Source organism: Labeo rohita, chromosome 15 (assembly GCF_022985175.1).
Source record: "Labeo rohita strain BAU-BD-2019 chromosome 15, IGBB_LRoh.1.0, whole genome shotgun sequence".
In the NCBI taxonomy this organism is placed as follows: domain Eukaryota; kingdom Metazoa; phylum Chordata; class Actinopteri; order Cypriniformes; family Cyprinidae; genus Labeo; species Labeo rohita.
This window is the reverse complement of record NC_066883.1, coordinates 29,813,469-29,834,614: the sequence shown is the minus strand read 5'-3', so window position 1 is coordinate 29,834,614 and position 21,146 is coordinate 29,813,469. Positions and strand designations below refer to the sequence as shown.

General features: G+C 34.3%; 2 protein-coding genes across 2 annotated transcripts in view; both read left to right on the top strand.

Moving 5' to 3' along the window:
- The first annotated feature begins 184 nt into the window (after window positions 1–184).
- sostdc1a (sclerostin domain containing 1a) lies at window positions 185–3,298 on the top strand. The gene is made up of 2 exons (XM_051128736.1): window positions 185–431; window positions 2,264–3,298. Exons 1-2 carry the CDS (start codon window positions 236–238, stop codon window positions 2,656–2,658), a joined length of 591 nt encoding a protein of 196 aa, XP_050984693.1. The 5' UTR covers window positions 185–235; the 3' UTR covers window positions 2,659–3,298.
- Window positions 3,299–4,024: 726 nt separating this feature from the next.
- Window positions 4,025–21,146, top strand: part of crppa (CDP-L-ribitol pyrophosphorylase A) — a 41,491-nt gene continuing 24,369 nt past the window's right edge. The window contains exons 1-7 of the mRNA XM_051128478.1: window positions 4,025–4,590; window positions 7,086–7,359; window positions 8,250–8,399; window positions 11,839–11,943; window positions 14,227–14,272; window positions 15,707–15,795; window positions 18,711–18,791. Coding sequence (XP_050984435.1) covers window positions 4,358–4,590; window positions 7,086–7,359; window positions 8,250–8,399; window positions 11,839–11,943; window positions 14,227–14,272; window positions 15,707–15,795; window positions 18,711–18,791 — 978 coding nt within the window. The 5' untranslated portion in view covers window positions 4,025–4,357. The remainder of the gene's footprint in view (window positions 4,591–7,085; window positions 7,360–8,249; window positions 8,400–11,838; window positions 11,944–14,226; window positions 14,273–15,706; window positions 15,796–18,710; window positions 18,792–21,146) is intronic.

Here is a 21,146-nt window from a genome sequence, read left to right as displayed (position 1 = left end):
GTTCATTTGACTCCAGATGTTGGAGCACCTCACAGGGTCGAGTGTTTCTCTGGGTGTGGTTTAGGGGGAGAGACTGGCTGCGCTTGTTTTATCATTCCGCTCACCTGAGCTCTTGCCAAAACTGGAGGCGGGATCGTATATATACTGTATATATAACCCAGGACATGATAGTGAGTGAGAATCATTCAGACTTAAGGAGCATCTCTCCACAGCTTGTGGGTTACTTCACATCACCATGTATATAAACGCACCCGAATCGTGCAATTTCATGTTCTTATTTTGCTTTTTAATAAGGAGTGGTCTGACTTTGAAGAACGATGCTACGGAGATTTTCTACGCTCATGTGGTCACTCCGGTTCAGGATGCTCAGAGCAACGCGTCCCTGAATCGTGCGCGCTCCGGTGGAAGAGGCTTCACCGCGCATGAGAGAGGTGAGTTTACGCGCCCCACTTCACAACACTAGATTCAGTTTTATCTGTGGTCATTGAAATGTGTTTAAAGTAATGTTTCATTCACAATTAACATTTAGAGTAAAATGGTAAAATAGTCACTTTTTTATATGGAAAGTGAAAATTGTGATTGGTTGATTAGAGAAGCCCCGTTTGAATATCTTCACACGTCTTCATTTGATAGATGCAACATCAGTTACGTTGAACAAGTGGTAACATCTGTTTTTTTTTAAGTCAGAAATATTATTTAACCTCACCGGGTTAAAATGTGTTAAATTGAGCTCTTAAAGGTAAAAATTATCACTTTTTTGTGTATTTTCCCACACAGCAACCTAAAAATAGTTGCAAAGTTTCGTCTTATGAATTTAAAGTCAACTCAATTTAAATGAATGTAATTTTAAATAAATGCTTCAAACCTTTAAACAATATATAACACATATCCAATGTTTTGCACATGGAGTAGTCTTTTTCTGTCATTCCAGAAATGTCTCCATTATTTGTCTTTGATCAGGTGAACTAAATGTTTTCATATTTATGTGCTCATATATAAAATAGAAAGTAAACAACAAGTGATTTTATCCATGTAGTGATTATGGATGGAGATACTGGGGCTAGTTGTTACACTTGTGAATATTTATTTCATAAGTTTATCTCTGAAAGTCAATTTCTGTCCATCCTCCGCCGTTATTGCCCAGGAAAACGATACAGGTTATTTAACAAATATGTTGATGTGTAGTGGGGCATGTTGTCACAGAATATGGGGTAAGTTGTCACAGAGAAATCCACCATTAAATTGCCTTTGGAACATTGAAATATATTAACAATATGCAATTAATTGCATGTTCCAATGTAAGGGAGAAAGTCAGCTATACATGTTAGGGTTAATCATATGTGACCCTGGACCACAAAACCAGTCTTAAGTAGCATGGGTATATTTGTAGCAATAGCCAAAAATACATTGTATGGGTCAAAATTTTCAGTGTTTCTTTTATGCCAAAAATCATTAGGATATTAAATAAAGATTCCATTAAGATATTTTGTAAATTTCCTACTGTAAATATATCAAAACTTAATTTCTGATTAGTAAAATGCATTGCTAAGAACTTCATTTGGATAAATTTAGGTTTTTAGCAAATTTCTCAATATTTAGATTTTTTTGCACCCTCAGATTCCAGATTTTCAAATAGTTGTATCTCTGCCAAATATTGTCCTATCCTAACAAACCATATCAGTGGAAAGCAAAATACTTTAGGTAATGATATGGATTACACAGTCTGTTTGCACAGTCTGTTAAAGAGCGCCGAGCACAATGTCCGCTGAGTGAATCTTGTCAGACAGTGAGAGCGGAGGTGCAGCTCAGCTTTTCAGGAAGTCTCCAGGAGAACCCTGTTTATTTTGAACAGCCGTAACTTGAAGTGGGGAGGAAGAAAGTGTCCCTACGATCCCCATTCATCACATCCTGTCATGGAGAGGGGGGCACATTGTAACTGAGGTGTGTTGCTGCTGTGTGAATAGATTTTGGCTTGGGTTACGTTGACAGGAGGCTCTTCTCTGAGGAAGAACAATGCTGACAGTATAGCCAGCAGCACCGGCGAAATCCGACAATAAGAGGCTCAGAGTCATCATTCATCTGTACGCTAAACCATTTCCGCTCAGTTCAGATAAGGGCTTAAGTAAAGCAAACCAAGCATACCTTCCATACCGCTATTGTTTATGTCTGTTCACAAACCGTGAAGGAACAGCACCAAGGGGAAGTCTTGACAGATCTTCATTTGCAAATCTGGCTAAACTATATTTATCACTTTGTGTTACAGAACGAATCCCAGTCGGTTGCAGAGAGCTGCGATCTACAAAGTACATCTCAGATGGCCAGTGCACCAGCATAAACCCAGTTAAGGAACTGGTGTGCACCGGACAGTGTCTTCCAGCTCAGATGCTGCCCAACTGGATCGGCGGATACGGTAGGAAGTTCTGGAACCGCCGAAACAGTCAAGACTGGCGCTGTGTGAACGACAAGACCCGGACTCAACGGATTCAGCTCCAGTGCCAGGATGGCAGCACCAGGACCTACAAGATCACAGTGGTGACTTCTTGCAAATGCAAAAGATACTCACGGCAGCACAACGAATCAGGAGTCAAGGCTGAGGGATATGCTCATACTCAGACAAAAAAGCAGAAGAACAAAGGAGGCACGGGGACAGAAAGCTAAATGAGACTCAGCTCGGACTGAGATAGATTTTTCCTAAAGTTTTTAAAAAACTCAGCATGAACACGAGAGCTTGTGGTGTCAGCTCACAGGAGCACTGAACTTTACCTTTGAGAGCAAGTGCATGGCTCTGAGTTCACTGTGAAACCAGATGTCCACTGCAGTCTTTGGAAAGAAGAGTCTATAAAGACTAAATCTCATCACCAATATAATCTCAATCAACATGCAGCCAGTAGTGAAGACCTGTCCATAATAACGTCAAAGAGACTGACAATGACAACTGCATATTTCATTACAAAAATGATTAGAAACAGGCCTGTTCCTGTTTTTGTCATTACTTGCTGTAGTGTATACTGTGTATTTGTGTTCAGCGACAATAAGAGCAGTTCTCAAACCCTGGGAAATGCACAGCTATGTGTAAATTAAATGTCTGTACATACGCATATGCATTTGTTTATGTAATTAATTGTTTTGCAGGACCTTTATGTGTAATATTGTGACGTATAAGCTGATGTAATATATTTTGCCTTGACTTTGCTCTGACTTTGAAACGTTTTTAGTGTGCAAGCATTATTCAGACAAGATATTGCACTATAGTGACATTGTTCATTTTGGCTATTATGGTGTAAAATCATTAAAATTTAAATCTGAAAATGTCTCAGTATAATGATTTACATCTGGATGAAGTGACATTGATGCTTATTAACTGAACTATAATGGTCCATTAATTCAAAACATGCTTAATATTTTTCAGTTATATAAAATAAAGAACAGGTGAGAAGGGTCATTGCAAAAATAGTGAAAATTATTATCAAACTAAGTTTATAAATAATATTTAAAAATAACATTTTATATTCCTCTTTCATGTGCAAATAGGTGAATAAAAATAAGGTGGGGTTAACAGGCAATATTTAATTATTTACATTTACATTAACTATCAATCATTAGCTGTCATCACAGAAAAAGACTCTAAGACCAGCTTTTTAAACTAGTTAAAATCTACTTTGTATTAGTAATCACATGCAAGTCAATTAGTAACTCATTTTAGTAATACTCTTACTATTGCTTATAGTTTCTTTTTAACATAATGGCAAGTATTTATTCTGTAGTTATTCTGTAACAATTCAAATAGTTTTCCAGTATTAACTGAACAAACTCTAGTATAATTGTTAGTAGTAACATATTTTTAAGTATTTTAAAGTGAATTATAAGGTAATTCTGACTAATAACATGATAACAAAAAGTGAAAAAATGTTATTCATTTAAATACTAGTATTTAAAAAAATGCTAGTAACTACGCAATGTTAAAACAGATGCCAGTTAAAGGAAGTTAAAAAACTACATGTTAAAACGGCTTGCCATAATTTGGTAAAAGTTAGAAATCACTGAAATCATTGTCTAGGAAGAAGATGCATTTTATTTAACACATGTTGATATGTTGTGCATGTATTTTGATTCGGAATATCATATAACAAACATTAAATGACGCTATAAAATAAGATGAAATCCCAGCTGTTATCTCATGATGAGTGGATCGGACAACAGGCGCACTCTGGTGCAGAGTAACAGCGGGAAAGCTGCAACGCTATCGCTGCGAAACACTGCTCAAACCAGCCGCCGAATGGCCACAGAATGCCGGTTAACTGATTATTCCTATAAACACGGTTTCCGCAAGTGAGGAGCGTATTAGCACGCTGGAGAAATGCAGCAAGAGCGCTACTCTTCCTCCGACAGGCCTCTGGATCCGGGGTCTCTGCTGGAATGCGACGCCGAGGGGAGCGCGGGCCGGCTCGGTTGCGCGGCGGTGGACTTCCCGGTAGCTGTGGTTCTTCCCGCCGGTGGCTGCGGGGAAAGAATGGGACTGCCCACACCGAAACAATTCTGCACCATTCTCAACAGACCATTGATAAGCTACACAATTCAAGCGTTTGAGAGGTGAGACTGGCCGTGCCGTGTCTGTGAGCACATGAAACTGATTTTATTAGCTTACATACTTGACACGGAGTTTGTTATTAGCAGACGAAAACAGCACAACAATAAATCATTATGCCTGTCACAATTACGTCCCGTTAGTTTGACAACTGAACTTTTTTCCTCCCAAGTACACAGGCAGCAGTCCAAGGACACCTACTGCATGCAGATCTTGTCCAGAGCAGCTTTTTCAGTCCTTATTAAGAACATCTGCAGATGCTGCAAGACTTGGGAAAGGCTAAAAGCACTTGACATTGACTTGGCATATTTAATAAATTGCACTGTGAAGTAAAAGGTTGCTGGGAGTTTCATATTCAAAAGGCTGTCACTTCAATTTTCAGGGACAAAAGCACAAACTTAGAGCTGTTGTAATTCATTTTTTCGAATGTTACATTTTAATGTTCAGACTGTATGACAGTTTATGACTATATAAGCATAGGTAATATTAAATTACACTTCTCTCTGTCTAATATGTGCACTTCCAAACTCTGTAGCATGCAAAAAGCGGCACATCAGAAGAGTAGGACATAAGCAAAAGTTTTTCATTGTTCTAATACAGTAATGTGTTCATGTATTATTCTTTCAATGGCTGAAAATCTAATTTGTTCATTACCCAGGCTGCACTGAAAATCGCATATCGTAATAACTGAGTAGGTACTTCTACATGTATGTTCCATATTGTATGAATGTGCGTAAAATGTAATCTGGATATACTGCATTCATCATGTTGTTATTGTCATGGGTATGTCCAGGAACTTTTTGACTACTGTTTTATGAATATTATGAATTTAGAGATACTATGCTATTGAAGGGTCATTTCCAAACATAAGTGCTCAAAAGCCCCAACACTAGACGAACCTGCCCTAAACCCTTAACCCTTTAAAGCTTTCACTCTGCAGGGAATACGGCATATAGAGGTCTTTGCCTGCTAAATAGCAAGAAAAGTATTCATTTTCAGATACACCAGTCAGAAAGTATGTGATTTTGGAAAGCAGCTACTCACCTGTCGCTGCCTGTTGGCTAACAATGAATGTAAATATCATAAATAAACCACCCAGAACACCCAAGCGTATGTATAACAATGTGCATCACTAATTAATTAATTTTATATATATATATATATATATATATATAAGATAATTACAATCAAGTCCCCCTGTAGTCAAAATCTGTATCCCTTAAAACTGATCTTTGATAATCAGAATTAAATATTTAAATGTTTTTTCTTGTGAAAATAATTTTCTCATTCCCTAAAACAGCTTAAATGTAACTCTACTCCCCTTGCCTCATTTACGATACACGGATCTATGAATATGCAAATTAGCCCCGCCCCCACGCAGTCACACCAGCCAGAGCGGATAATGACTGATAAAACTGTTTTTACTAGCGGACAACTACAGTGGATACTGTAACATTTGTTACAAGTTACCTACTTGACAATGTTGTGCCCTCAAAATGCCTTGAAGGCTCAAATGCACCCTAGTTTTTGATTCCAGTTCGCGCCTGCAAATTTATTGCTCTGTATGCTCTATTAAATGCTCTTTTTAATATTTGGTTTTGTGATGATAATCCTGTTGGTATTTTTTGCATGCTAATTGTAGGAATCTATCCTTTTACATGATGGGTTACTTAAGTTTGTGACGTAGCAAAAAAAGGGGCTGTGTCAGACCGCATTTCTGGGACAGCCTTTGAGAAACTACAGTTTTAAGGAGAAAATACTCAGCAATGGTGTTGATTAATGGACTTGCGTATGGTTTGTCTAAAAGCATATTAAAAACACCACATAAACAAATAAACAACATAAAAATTTAGATTTTCACTACAGGGGGACTTATTAATATAGTAATATATTTCTGTCACAGTTTCTTCAAGTTAATCTGAACTTTTATTTTGACAGGTTGCTGTGAACACCTTTGAGTTTCTATTTGTATGATATGACCACAGTTTTTCTCTAAAGAAATGGTAAAATGCTCATGAAGTGACTTTCAGAGCAGCTCTAGAGATTGTTTATGTGTTCATCTACTCATATATTGAGGCAGCAGAGACTGAAAACCGTGAGTGCCATGTGCACTTCAGTTCGTGTGCAGTAAACGAAACCGCATGCCTGTGCCGTTCATCTACTTAGAGACACGCAGAACATGCAGGATTCACATCTAAATGGTATTTTTGCAGCCTAATATTCACAGACACTAGTCCATATCACGTTTTGATTTAAGTGTGACCTACTTTTGATTTATTCATACAAAACTTGGCAAATTCGGTGACATTCCGCATTATACCGTAAATTCCATTTTTATGACTGGATTTCACGATTCAGTCCGTGTTTTCGGAAATCATAGCGCCCTACATACAGTTTGTTCCCTCACTCCATTTGTCACAGAGATTATGTTGTTGTGTCTCTTTTGATAGTTTTTAAAACTTGACAAATGAAAGCTGTTCTGTCTGTGTTTTCTTGACAGATTATCATGGATTGGAACTGTTGTGGTTGTGGTTGCCAAAGAGAATCATGACTTGATGCTGAATATTGTCCAGAAATTTAATCACACAAAGGTAAAAGTAGTCCACGGGGGAACCACCAGACACAGGTCTATATTTAACGGACTTCAGGCCTTCAGCGACACTACAGACCCACCCACACCCAAACCAAAAGTGGTCATCATCCATGATGCCGTACGGCCCTTTGTGGAAGAAGACCTTCTGCTGAAAATCACCCTAGCAGCTAAAGAGCAAGGGGTTCGTTTTCTCTTTTTTTATACAGATTTGTTTTAAAATAGTGCATTTGTATGCCATTTAATGGCAGTTTAGAAAAGCTGATTTAGACTATTATCATGTATGCTTCAATATAAAAGACCCAGAAATGATGTAAATTATACACAAGTTAAGATTTAATTCAAAAACACACTTTTCATTTGGAATAATTCATTTTAAAACACTCCCTGAAATGTTTGTGGTGATGAATGTCTACACTATCTGAACGTTCCCCGTGTTGCTGTACCACAGTCTGCATATCTGTCAAATTTATGAGGTGAGTGAAAATCAGACCACGTTAAGATGTCGTAGGAGAATTTCTGGCGCAGCTTTCAGAGATATGTGTGAAGCTGTTATATAATAAACAACAAAAAAACTTAAATCAGAGAAACTCTTTTTAATAACCATATGCTACAGAACAAGAATCCACTAGATATATTCCAACGTTCCATGGCAAATGTCATGAAATCTGCATCAGGAACTGAACAACTCAGCAGAAGACGAGATATCCAGCTTCGTTTGTGGTTTGACTGCATTTCGGGCTGTTCCAGTGTCCATAAATCACTAAGATAAACATATTGTTGACACCTCTCAGCACTACTCTGTGCAGCGTGAAACCGGATAAGATGTTTTAGCAATGTTTTTGCTGGCTGCAGATTTCTGTGATTTTCGTCAAAAAATCTCCTCTCCAAGGCAGTGACAAGGGCTGGAAAGCAAAAGCCATATGTTTATGAAACACTCAAAAGCATATGAGAAGGATAGTGATTCATTGCCTGACCCTAATGCACCATTGTTTAGTAATCGTGAATAAACAGATTTGTACAGGGCATGTTTTTAATTGTCTTATTGTGTACTTTTCTTGTTTTGTTTTTCAGGCCTCGGGAGCAGTACGTCCTCTGGTGTCCACAGTTATTGCAACCACTTCGGAAGGCTACCTGGACCACTCGCTGGAGAGAGCGAAGTACCGAGCCAGTGAAATGCCTCAAGGATTTCTTTATGACATTATTTTCCAGGCCTACCAGCGGGTATGAGCAACCCAGACATATTTATTGGATGGAATAAACCTCAGATGCAATGTGCAAAGTACATTAAGGTTGACTGTCACCTTGGCATTCCCACAGACTTTTATGGCAATTTTAGGCATCTCAACATGTATAAGTTTTAATACACATTTTTAAAAATAAAAAAACAATTGTATAGAGAAATATTTATATAATATTTGTTATTATTATTATTTATTTATATTAGATTTAAGCATTTAAGACTTTTTAACTATAAAAAAAAAATTACCCAGTTTTCTGAGATCTGAATGAGATCAACATTCCATCTGAATGTTTGTTTTTATATATATGTATTTATATAATTTTTTGTTATATATTTATTACTGCTACTATTTATATTAGATGTATGTACATTTGAAAAATGTACATGCATCTAATATAAATAATAGCAAGCATAAATACTTCTCTATATAAAAAATGTTTATGTAATATTTATGTTATTATTAATTTTTATATTAGATTTATGTTGTTTAGAAAATGCCTTTTTAAACCAATTTTCGGAGATTATTCCTTCTAAATATTTGTTTTATATACATTTTTGTCAAATAAATATTTTGCAATAGATGTTTATATAATTTAAAAATATATATATTTATTATTGCTATTATTTATGTTAAATATGTACATTTGCTTCTTTTTAAATAAGAATAAATATATATAAAATATTTATATAGAGAGGTATTTATGTAATATTTCTCTGTTATTATTATTATTCATATTAGATTTAGGCACAGACGTTACCTTTTTAGCCCACTTTTCTGAGATTATTCCATCTAAATATTTGTTTTTATATACATTTTTGTAAAATAAAATTTTATAAATATTTTATATATATATATATATATATATATATATATATATATATATATATATATATATATATATATATATATATATATATATATATATATTGTATATAAATGTATGTTATTGCTAATATTTATGTTACATCTATGTACATTTGCTTTTTTAAAATATAAATATTTAAAAAATAAAAAATAAATATTTTTTTTTTAAATAAAAAATTTATATAGAGAAGTATTTATATAAATGTTGTTGTTGTTATTATTATTATTATTATTATTATTATTATTATTATTAATATTAAGTTTAGGCACAGACGTTGCCTTTTTAACCCACTTTTCTGGGATTCTTCCATCCAAATAATTGTTTTTATATACATTTTTGTAAAATATATATTTTTCTATATATTTTTACAAATATTTTTTTAAATATATTTTTATATAATATTTATATTTTTATTTATATTCGATTTATGCATTGCTGTTACTTTTTGAGCCCAATTTTCAATGAGAATTTTCATAATAATTAGGTTTTAATTAAATTTTAGGATTTATTTTTTGTAATAAAATCAATACATTATAAATTTACTATTTATATAATATGTATCAATTATTTCATACATTTACCTGTAAATATACATTTATCTATATTTGTCTAGTAATTGTTTTATTATATTATTTCTTATTATTATTAATTAATTATTTTATTTATATTTTATATATTAGATTTATGCATTGCTGTTACTTTTTGAGCCCACTTTTTCTATGAGAATTTTCATAATAATTAGGTTTAAATATAGCTTTATACTAATTTATGTACTTTTTTCAATAAAATCAATATATTGTACATTTAAATATTTATATAATATGTATCAGTTATTTTATATATTTACCAATAAATATACATTTATCTATATTTGTCTACTAAATATTTTATTTTAGATTAATGCACTGCTGTGGCTTTTTGGATCAAATCTTCTATGAGAATTTTCGTAATAATTAGGTTTATATTAGATTTATGTACTTTTTTTTGAACCCAGTGTTCTTTGTGACTCTTCCATCACATGACATAAGGTAGTCGGTACTGTTAGTACGTAGTATTCAATGCATTCGTAGCGTGGCGCTTATTACAAATATTACCTCACTTTGACAAAGAAGCACTCAGTGTTCAAATCTTGGACCAACTTGCCTCTTTTGTTCATTGTCCTTGAGATTTACATAAACCCACAGCTTCTTTTGCTCAAAGGCATTGTGACTTTTATTATTAATCCCATGGTAGTTAGTTGTGTGTCAAAATAATAAATCATAATTGTTTAGTCTGGCCTAGGTTACATAGCCGACTGCAAAATCGCAGTTTTATTGCATTATTTCTTCTCAAGATCAACTCGAACAATTTCACAGAAATGCTGTGTTCTCATCCAGACTAGCAAAGTTTCTCATGGAGGTTAAGTGTAGTGTATTTTCATCATTTATTGCTGCAGGACTGTGATCTTTGGATCTGATTAAGCCTTTAGTTAAACTTTCGATAAAACTAACAGATAGAAGTGTTAAAAAGAAGCATTGAGATTTATAGGGCTGCTGAGAGGGCCGTTTTTTGGGTGCCGAACCTTTTGCTTCTGGAAAGCTTTGATTTCACAGTCTTGTTGCTTTTGGCTGCGATATCGAACATTAGCGTGAGTTTTCTGTGTCAAGTCACAGCTGTCCGTCCTCAATTAATTCTAAATAAAGATAAAACCATGACATGAAGAAATACAGAGGATGAGGCAATCTGAAGAATGGGTAATATCAAGCCCGCTCGGGTGTTACCTGACACTCCGGCTCTTCTGGGGCTTTTCTTCTCCAGCCCCAGCAGTGAAGGGTCTGCGAAGATTTATATGCTTCTCCTTGCTTTTTGAACCCAATTTTCTATGAGACTCTGCCATCACGTGACACAAGGCAGTCCATACTTCTTTTTTATGTAGCATTCAGTGCGTTTGACGCTTTTTACAAAGGGGGTTATTTCAGGTGGGTGTTTTGAGTGAGGGTTTTTGGATGTAGCCGACGGCCATGTGTCAAAACCCTCTCTGTGGTAGCCTCCAAATGACTGATGCCATTTCAGCATGCCATCCCATTGAGTCTTAGAGAGCTTGAGCTTCACAAAAGAAGAGACATCCAACCCCATGAGGGTCTGGCTGTGCGTTGATGAAAAGGGGGGGAAAATGCCAAAGGTTAAATGATTGCAGGACTTTCTCTTTTAATTTGCCTTGAAATCACAGCGCCATGTAAGCGAAGCTCTCCTCTCCAGTCGGGATGAAATATTGCTGTAGATATTGCCCTCGTAACGTCTCGGGTGGCATGATTTAGGTTGTGTAATCCAACCGCTGTCTTAGAGCGATTAGCTTCAAGAACTCTATTCAGTGTGTTACCAGAATCAGGGACATTTCTTACAAAAATCATGGGCTCGTTTCTATAAGAAACAGCCTTTGATGACCTCAAGTTAGTTCCTACACAGGTGTTTGACTGGAGGTTTGTGTGGTTCTGATTTGCGTCATCAGCATTTATCAAACTGGAGCTTCTTGTTTCATTTTGTTCTGGTTTTTGTCCTGGTTTCTCCTTCGCAGTGCAGTGAATTTGACTTTGAGTTTGGCACCGAGTGCTTACACTTGGCCCTGCAGTACTGTGGCACCAATGCAAAGCTCATAGAAGGACCACCGACTCTGTGGAAAGTAAGAAACGAAAGGATTGACTTTTTTTCATTGTTGTACGTATAGAATTTATTCCATATATAGTGGGTCCAACAGTCTGTGACCACATTGAAAACATTTAGGTTATTTTTTTAGCCATTCAAACCTGGAAAAACATGAGAGATTTGAAAAAAAAACTGTCTGCGACCACATTAATTCTCTGCATTTTAAAAGTATAGTTCACCCAGAAATGAACATTACCCCATGATTTACTCACCTTCAAGCTTGGGTTTAAAAACAACCCAACTTGGGTTATTTGGCAACCCAGCGCTGGGTAAATATTGGACAGAACACATGCTGGGTTAGTTTGACCCAGCTGATTAGGTTAAATGTTTTTTTTACCCAACATGCTAGGTTGTTTTTTTAAGTCAAATGTTGTTTAAAAATTATTATATTGCTGGCTCAAAATGGGCTGGAAATTTAAAATCACACTCACAATTACTAGAGGCAACAGCAATAATCAAAGATAAACATTTGTTATTAAGCATGAACACCCATGGACAAAAATATAAGATAAATTTAATTTATTTGGGTGAATACAGCATAGTTTACAATACTACATACATTTAAACTTGTTTAACAAGCATTTTAGAAATAAAAAATATACAATTTCTATTCTAATAGAATATTGCTAATAGAATTCTATTGCTGGTGTCACTGAATTCTGAGCTGGTGATGTGTTGCCGTTTACGGGGGGAACTATGAACCGCCACCTTGTGTTTCACTCATAGCTGAAATATGCTGTGACTGACTCCATAACCTGCCCATAAACAAACAGTACTGAGATTAGAGAACATATTTTGACATCAAATTAAATTAAATACAGTATTATAACGAATATAATCAGTTTATGTTATGCAAAGCAAAAGGCATTTCCATCGTGCGAAACGAACAAACGCTGCTAACACAGCTGACTGACATCTCCTCCTTGTATGTTGCGCTGTGTAAAATAGTACAATTTACAGCACAGCGAAGACTTTGTAAATTAAATGTATACAAACCTTTATTCCGCTGAAGAAGTGCACCAAATCGGCAGCGCTGAGAACCGCTCTCCTGAAGAGAACGTAAGAGCCTACACTCTAATTGTAACTAAGCAGCTAACCAGCATTTTTAAGAGAGCAGAAAAACTATGCAGCACCTGGGTAAAAATATTACAAACAAGTCAATAAAATGACCCACCAGGCTGAACCCAGCATTTGGGTTAAAAAAATAAATAAATAACTAACCCAGCATTTTTAGAGTGCAGAAAAACTACCCAGCACCTGGGTAAAAAAAATTCAAAAATAACCCAATAACAAGCTGAACCCAGCATTTGGGTTAAAAAAAATTACCCAGCATTTTTTAGAGTGCAGAAAAACTACCCAGCACCTGGGTAAAAAATATTAAAAATAACCCAATAAAATGACCCACCAGGCTGAACCCAGTGCAGAAAAACTAACCAGCGCCTGAATCAAATTATTAAAAACAAACATGACCCAACAGGCTGAAACCAGCATTTGGGTAAAAAAAAAATAACCCAACATTTTTAGAGTGCAGAAAAACTACCCAGCACCTGGGTAACAAATATTAAGAATAACCCAATAACAAGCTGAAACCAGCATTTGGGTTAAAAAAAAAACCCCAGCATTTTTTAGGGTTCAGAAAAACTACCCAGCATCTAAGTAAAAATATCAACAAACAACCCAATAAAAATATCAAAAAACAACCCAATAAAATGACCCAACAAGCTGAACCCAGCATCTTTTTGAGTGTAGGTGTATATGACTGTATTCTTTCAGACAAATACAATCTGAGTTATATTAAAAAATGTTCTGGCTCTTCCAGGCTTTTTAATAACATTGAATGGCTGTTGAGATTTTGAAGTCCAATAAAGTGCATCCATCCATCATAAAAAGTGCTCCACATGGCTCCGGGTGGTCAAAAAGGCCTTCTGCAGTGAATTGATGCGTTTATGAGAAATATCTATATTTAAAACTTTATAAACCGTAATCTCTAGCTTCCGCTAACTGTCATACGCTTGTTCACAGTGGATGACGTAGGATGTATGCACTGTGTATACAAAAATGAAAAATTGTAGTGCTTACATTTTAAGCAAAAATTCATTTCTCCTCGTTATAATTATAATCTGCTGTAATGTAAAGGTCTGTATTGCATCAGCAAAACTACTAGTTTACTAGTGGTCTCAGACTTTTGGACTCCACTGAATGATTATGTATGCAAACTGTTGTTTCTCTTTTAATGTGGTGTTTTCCTTTTGTACTATAGGTAACATACAAGCGAGATCTCGCAGCTGCGGAGGCTATTATTAAAGGTATTGTATTTAAGTTGTGCTGTAAAGAAATAAATATTTCCCCGGCCACTAATTTGAGTCTTTGCTGGGAATACAGTATTGCCATTCACTGTTGTTATTGCAGACTTGTTGTTTGATTATACTTTTTAGCTGGGCAAGTCAAAATAGACAGTTTTCCACAGTCAGGATCATTGGGCAAAAACAAACTGTTAGTAACTTGTATGTAAATATACAAAGAGAGATTGTGAACCACAAAGGCTAACTGCCATTTCAAGATGTCTACATGTTTCTTTATATACAAACAATCTTTTAAAGAGAAATTATAAAAATAACCTATTATGACCTGCAAGGTATGAGTTGACCCAGCAAAGGGCCAGTTCTGTGGTTTGGAGAGAAATTGAAGAATTGGATAAAACTTTGTATTTTGCCATAAATGTGGTGGATCGGTTGTATGTGTGCATGATTTTAGTTAAGTTTCCATGCACTCATTTACTAAGATTATGACCCTGTCTGTTCAGCCAGTGCACTAAGCTGCTGTTGGCTTGCAACCCAGTCCCAAAATGCCAACCTACGTGGAATAAAACAACAGGTCGCCTAAAATTTTTTTTAAACTTGGCCGAGTATTGGGTCTCTTACCTCTTTCTGAGTTCTGTCCTTACAATAAAGCATCCTTCTGACTGTACTTAGTTTCCTTTGCCTAGTCCACTATATCCCTGCTGTTAACCTTTAATGAAAGGTCAGGAAAAAGCCATTTATCCATGAATTTAAATGCCAAGATTATTACTGAGACACTGTGATTAACTTTGATAACTTTCAATATGATGGAAGCTTTTGAACATCCTATTTTTTTTAGATAAAATGTCTGAAGTGAATTTTTTCTTTATTACATAAACATTCTACATTTCTATTTTATTTTATTATTTTTTTTGTTATATTATTTTATTTGATTTCTTTTTATTACTTTTTATTCATTTTAATTCATTTCTATTTAATTTATTTAATTTAATTTGTGTATTGTATTCTATTTTATTTATTTTTATTTTATGATATTTTTTCTTTATTTTATTTTTTCATTTTATTATTTTATTTTATTACTTATTTATTTATTTATTTTATTTCTTTTAATTTTATGTTATTTAATTTCTTTCTTTATTTTACTTTGTATTCATTTTTATTTTTTTAATTTATTTTGTTTTATTTAATTTTAATTTTTTAATTTAATTTCTTTTTATTTTGTCTTTTTTATTTTATCTAATTTCTTTTTAATTAATTGTATTTCTTTTTATTTTATTTATTTCTTTTTTTATTTTATTTTAATAATTTATTTTTTTAAATTCCAAACACGCTTAAAGCAGCTTCTCCAAAACTGGTTTGCAAACAGGGTTAAATTACAGTGACTAAGGTTAAATTTATTATCCGTTTGGTCTTCAAACATTATTTTCATTCTCTCTTCAGAGACTCTTTCGATGTCAGCATGTATCATCGCAGGAGCTGAAGCAGAAGCTGTTGATTTGGCCAAAACGCTTCAGAAAAATCTGAACATGGTATGTTAAAGATAACATACTTCATCTTAGGGTTTACCTAAAATAGTCATTGCTTAGAAATGTTTTGTATATTTAAATGTTTAAAGCTGTCTGTCTACATCTCAACTCTGTTTACCCCAATTTTCTACTCACCCCCCACCCCCAACAACCAAGCTTTCACCTGTCATACAACTGCATGAGAACTAACAGATGGTGAGAATGATAACCTAGCCGTACCAATGGATGTACATGCTGAAATGGATAAGGTGTCTTGTACAAGTGTGACCACCTTTCCCATTTATTCCACACTGATTTTTGGAGCCGGTCCAGCTCGAGACATTGTAGGAGATCCATCTTACAGCGCTCTGACAAAAAGGAAATATGACGTGTTTTATCCAGGCTCGGCGCACTGGAAGCCCATCCTCCTTTGTAGCCGCTCCAAGTTCTTCATCAAGCACATGTCCTCCTCTTGATAATGTTGCAAACATGAGAGCACCCAGCGTCCCGTGCGGCTGATTGGTTCCAGACGTTGCCGCTCCCCCAGGTGCCGGCCGGGGTCAGTTCTCCCGAGCTCCTCGAGGGAGATGAAAGAAAAGCAGGAGATTACAGATGAGGACTCAAATTTGTCCCAGTGCCATTTGTAAATCTAATCCCCATTACAGCGAAGTGAAACTCCAAGTTGGGACCGTTCCAGGCGTGCAGGTGGTATGATTGGCTCTGGGTGCGTGTTTTGCTTATAAAGGACAACAGAGAACGATAAGACGATCCTTTTAGCAAGATGTAATAATTACATCCATGTATGCTACTGATAAAAACTGGAACGGGTGTCCGTATACTTTCATCAAAGGCTCAAGTTCACTAGGGGCGAACGCTTTTTGCTTGGAGAACAGAGGATTAGAGTTGAAATCCGTGCGCCATAAGGTGCAGATCTCGAACGTGGCATGACTGCGAGCGAAATTCGCATTCCTCAGCTGTGGGATTTCGAGATAATTTAGTAGTGAGAGCATGTAGGTAGTGTATATATCATTTTAAGCTACATAAGTAAATCTCACACGAAAGAAAATCCACTTTGGAGACTCTAAAATTCCATTGACTACGTGTAATCCTGGCATTTCAATGATACTGCGTAACTCTTGACTGTAATGTATTCCTACTTCAACCTCGGATTAAGCCACAACATGAGCCGACACGATTCCCGACACGTAACTGCGGTTCAAATCGAACTCCTTGCCCGGTAAAAACACATCTCTCTTTTTCAGTAGTTTACAAAAAAGTTGTTTGTTTGAAAAAGTGTGGAAATGAAAGCACTACCAGATTTTTTTGCGTGATCAGCAGTGTTGGGCATGTTACTTTAAAAAAGTAATTAGTTATAGTTACTAGTTACTTCTCACAAATAGCAACTGAGTTAGTAACTGAGTTACATCATTACAAAAGTAATTAACAGGGAAAGTAACTATTGTTACTTTTTAAAAAATGTTCAAATAAATAAAATTATATGTCATATAATATTTATATAATGCCCCAATATTTTATATATATATATATATATATAGCTTAATGGCACAGGTTTTTAAATATCTAAAAGTACGTTTAGCATCAGTCAGTCAAGCATTATAATATGATATTATGATAATTTAGCATTAAACTTTAGTAATTAGAATTTTGAACATTTCGTCAGTGTAAGTCTATGGGATTATTCCCAGTTTTAATCGTCAGTTTTAGGAAAATCCTAAGTAATTTGCCATGTTGACTGAACTTAAGACTGGTGGTGGTGCTGAAGATAGTGTTTGTAATTTCGTGTTTCTGTAAACAAAAAAAGGGGGTAAAAACGAAAAATAATGCTGATAAGATAATCACACTACTACGAATTCTAGTACTGTTAACCATATAAAACGCACTAAGGATTAATGAGCTGCTGGGTTTATGAATATTAATCACGTTGTCTGCGTTCTCTCAAACTGATTTGCTGATTACTCGTTACTTAAAAAAATAACGCTATTTATTTTTAATGCCGTTATTCCCATCACTGGTAATCAACGGGTATATTACATCATTTGTACATCATCTGAAAGCTGAATAAATAAGCTTTCCATTGGTGTATGGATGATATGGATGACGATATTTGGCTGAGATACAACTATTTGAAAATCTGTAATCTGAGGGTGCAAAAATATCAAAATATTGAGAAAGTTGTCCAAATGAAGTTCTTAGCAATGCATATTACTAATCAAAAATTAAGTTTTGACATATTTACAGTAGGAAATTTACAAAATATCTTAATGGAACTTGATGTTTAACTAATACCCTAATGATTTTTGGCATAAAAGAAAAATCAATAATTAATAATTTCATACAGTGCATTTTTGGCTATTGTTACAAATATACCCGTGCTGCTTAAGACTGGTTTTGTGGTCCAGGGTCACATGTCTAATGAGGTCAAAGTGTGTGGCTTTTTTGGTTTTGCTCATTATGAAGCAGTTATTCTTGCTTTGCCACCATTCAAATAACTTGTGAACAGCATCTCGTGTGGGCTCAACAGCCCATCCTGGTTCAAATGTCGAAATGATCTCGTAAATCCACGGTTCAGAGCGAGCTGGTTTTCGTCTAAAGCCGCGGTTGGTTATCTTTCAAGAGCGAATAAGTCCTTGCATGTGTTTCCAGTAACAATTTCATATTTCCAGTTTTCTCGTCAAGGTCGGGTCTGTGCCAAACACTTTTGTTTATTTCTGTTTATTTCATCTCTGTACAAGACATTCAACAAGACCAGGGACGGGATATGATTTGATATGTGGATTATAATATGATTTCATATGCAGAGCGTCTGTGGTTGCTTTTAATGAAAAGGGATGAATCATTAGATTTTAATAAATACATTTTTGGTCAGTCGTGATGATGAAAGTGCTTGTTTTATTGAATTTGGGCTCTTTTTTTCTCAGATGGAGACAGACGTCATTCCATGTGCAAAGGAGAGTAATGCAGAGTACCTGTCCAAAACCCGAAACTTCATTCACATATCTGTACGTCAAGTGATTACACGTTAAAGCTAGCATAAATCAAATTTGACTTTTTAATGCATGTTCCTGGTCTTATTGTAAATGACTCAACTATGCATTTTATTTAGAAGAAATAACAGTTTGTCTTTGTAATATTTAATCAAAATATAGTAACTTGATCTCCCTCTGAAACACTTTTACTTCTTGGTGACATCCGTCTAGTCTATTGGATAGTGTTAACTAAAAGCCAGATGTTTTTTTTTTTTTTTGTTACATCAAGATTCTTTCTGGTATGCATACTACCGTTTAAAAGTTTGGGGTCTTTTAAAAGAAGTCTCTTATGCTCACCAAGGCTGCATTTATTTGACCAGAAATACAGTAAAAATTGTGAAATATTATTGTAATTTAAAAAAAGTGGTTTTATAGTTTAATATATTTTAAAATGTCATTTATTTCTGAATGCAAAGCTGAATTTTCAGCATCATTACTTCAGTTTTCAGTGTTACATGATCCTTCAGAAATTATTCTAATATGTTAAAGTTGTGTTCAAGAAACATTTTTCATTGTTATTTAATGTTGAAAACATTCGTGCTTAATATTTTGGTTAATATCAATATTGGGCTTAATGTTTTTGTGGAAAGCCTGATAGGGCTTATTTGATGAACAATGCTCAAAAGAACAACATTTATTTAAAATAAAAATGTTTTGCTACTTTGTAAATGCTTTTACTGTGACTTTTGATTAATTGAATCAAAAAAAGAAACAGAAACAGAATTTTTTAGCAGTTATACACTGCTGTTCAAAAGTTTGATCAGTAATACTGGTGTTTTATTTTTAAGTCTCTAATACTTATCAAGGCTGCATTTATTTGTTTTTATTCAAAAGTACAGTAAAAAAACAGTAATATTGCAAAATGTTATTACAATTTAAAATAATGTTTTTGTTTTAATATACTTTAAAGTGTAATTTATTCCTGTGATGCAAAGCTGAATTTTCATCAGTCTTAAGTGTCACATGATTCTTCAGAAATCATTCTTATATGCTGATTTATTATTAAAATGATCAATATTGGCAACAGTTGTGTTGCCAGATATTTTTTTGGAACCTGTAATACTTTTTTCAGGATTCTTTGATGAATAAAAAGTTAAAAAGAACAGCATTTTTTAAAAATATAAGCATTTTTTTACTAACACTTTTTATAAATTTTACACATCCGTACTGAATAAAAGCATGGATTTCTTTAATAAAAAAAAAAAGAATGAAAATGTACTGACCCCAAACCTTTAAACAGTAGTGTATAATGTTACAAATGATTTCTATTTTAAATACATGCTGTTCTTTTAAAAAAAAATTTCATCAAAGAATCTTGAAAAACAGGTTCCTAAAAATATTAAGCAGCACAACCGTTTCCAGCACTGATAATAAACCAGTGTAATAGAATAATTTCTGAAGGATCATGTGACTGAAGACTGGAGTAATGATGCTGAAAATTCAGCTTTGATCACAGGAATAAATTAGATGTATATTAAAATAGAAAAACTTTATTTTACATCGTAATAATATTTACCAATATTTATTTTTGATCAAATGAACACAGCCTTGATAAGCATAAGAAACTTCTTTAAAAAACATTAAAAATCTCACTGATCCCAAACTTTTGAACAGCAGTGTGTGTGTATTTTAGGCAGCTATATATATGAAGAGTTCAGATGCAAAACCAGCTAAAAGCCATCTCGGTCAAAAATGAGATAATGATAGTGAGTGAATGCTCCTGACACATATTATACATCCATCAAATACTTTTACTTCAAATTTGCTTAATTCCAGCCTCAGCCCAATCAGTACTTACATAGAACCCTATACAAAGTAGCCAGAAAGAAATGCTCATTTTAAAGATATATGAATTTAGAGGCTTTTGCATCTGAGCTCTTCATATATATATATATATTATATATAAGTTTTGGGATCAGTAAGACTTGTAATGTTTTTTAAACTAATTTATTTGATCAAAAATACAGTTAAAAAAAAAAAAAAAAACAGTAATATTGCAACAATTAAGGACTGAAAATTAATAAACACAGCCTGACTGATCCCAAACTTTTGAACAGCAGTGTGTGTGTATTTTAAGCAGCAATATATATGTGGAAAATGGGCATCCAATGACCCCTTTAACAAAATAAGAAAACTTTGGACATCTTCATCCTCTTCAAAGGATGTATATATGTATATACATTTTTATTTTATTTTATTTTTTGGTAAAAACAATGTAAAACATTTCTAATAAACCCCCAAAGACATTCTACTTAGTCAGGTCTGGGTATCTTATCATACTTGTTTGCGGTAGGATTTACTGCCATAAGTTTCACAGATTAGTTTGGT

Excerpts from the sequence above, each read along its gene's own strand:
- sostdc1a (XM_051128736.1), top strand. The coding sequence starts at position 236 with ATGTATATAAACGCACCCGAATCGTGCAATTTCATGTTCTTATTTTGC. Across the intron at positions 432-2,263 it reads CTTCACCGCGCATGAGAGAG|AACGAATCCCAGTCGGTTGC; the intron begins GTGAGTTTACGC and ends TTTGTGTTACAG.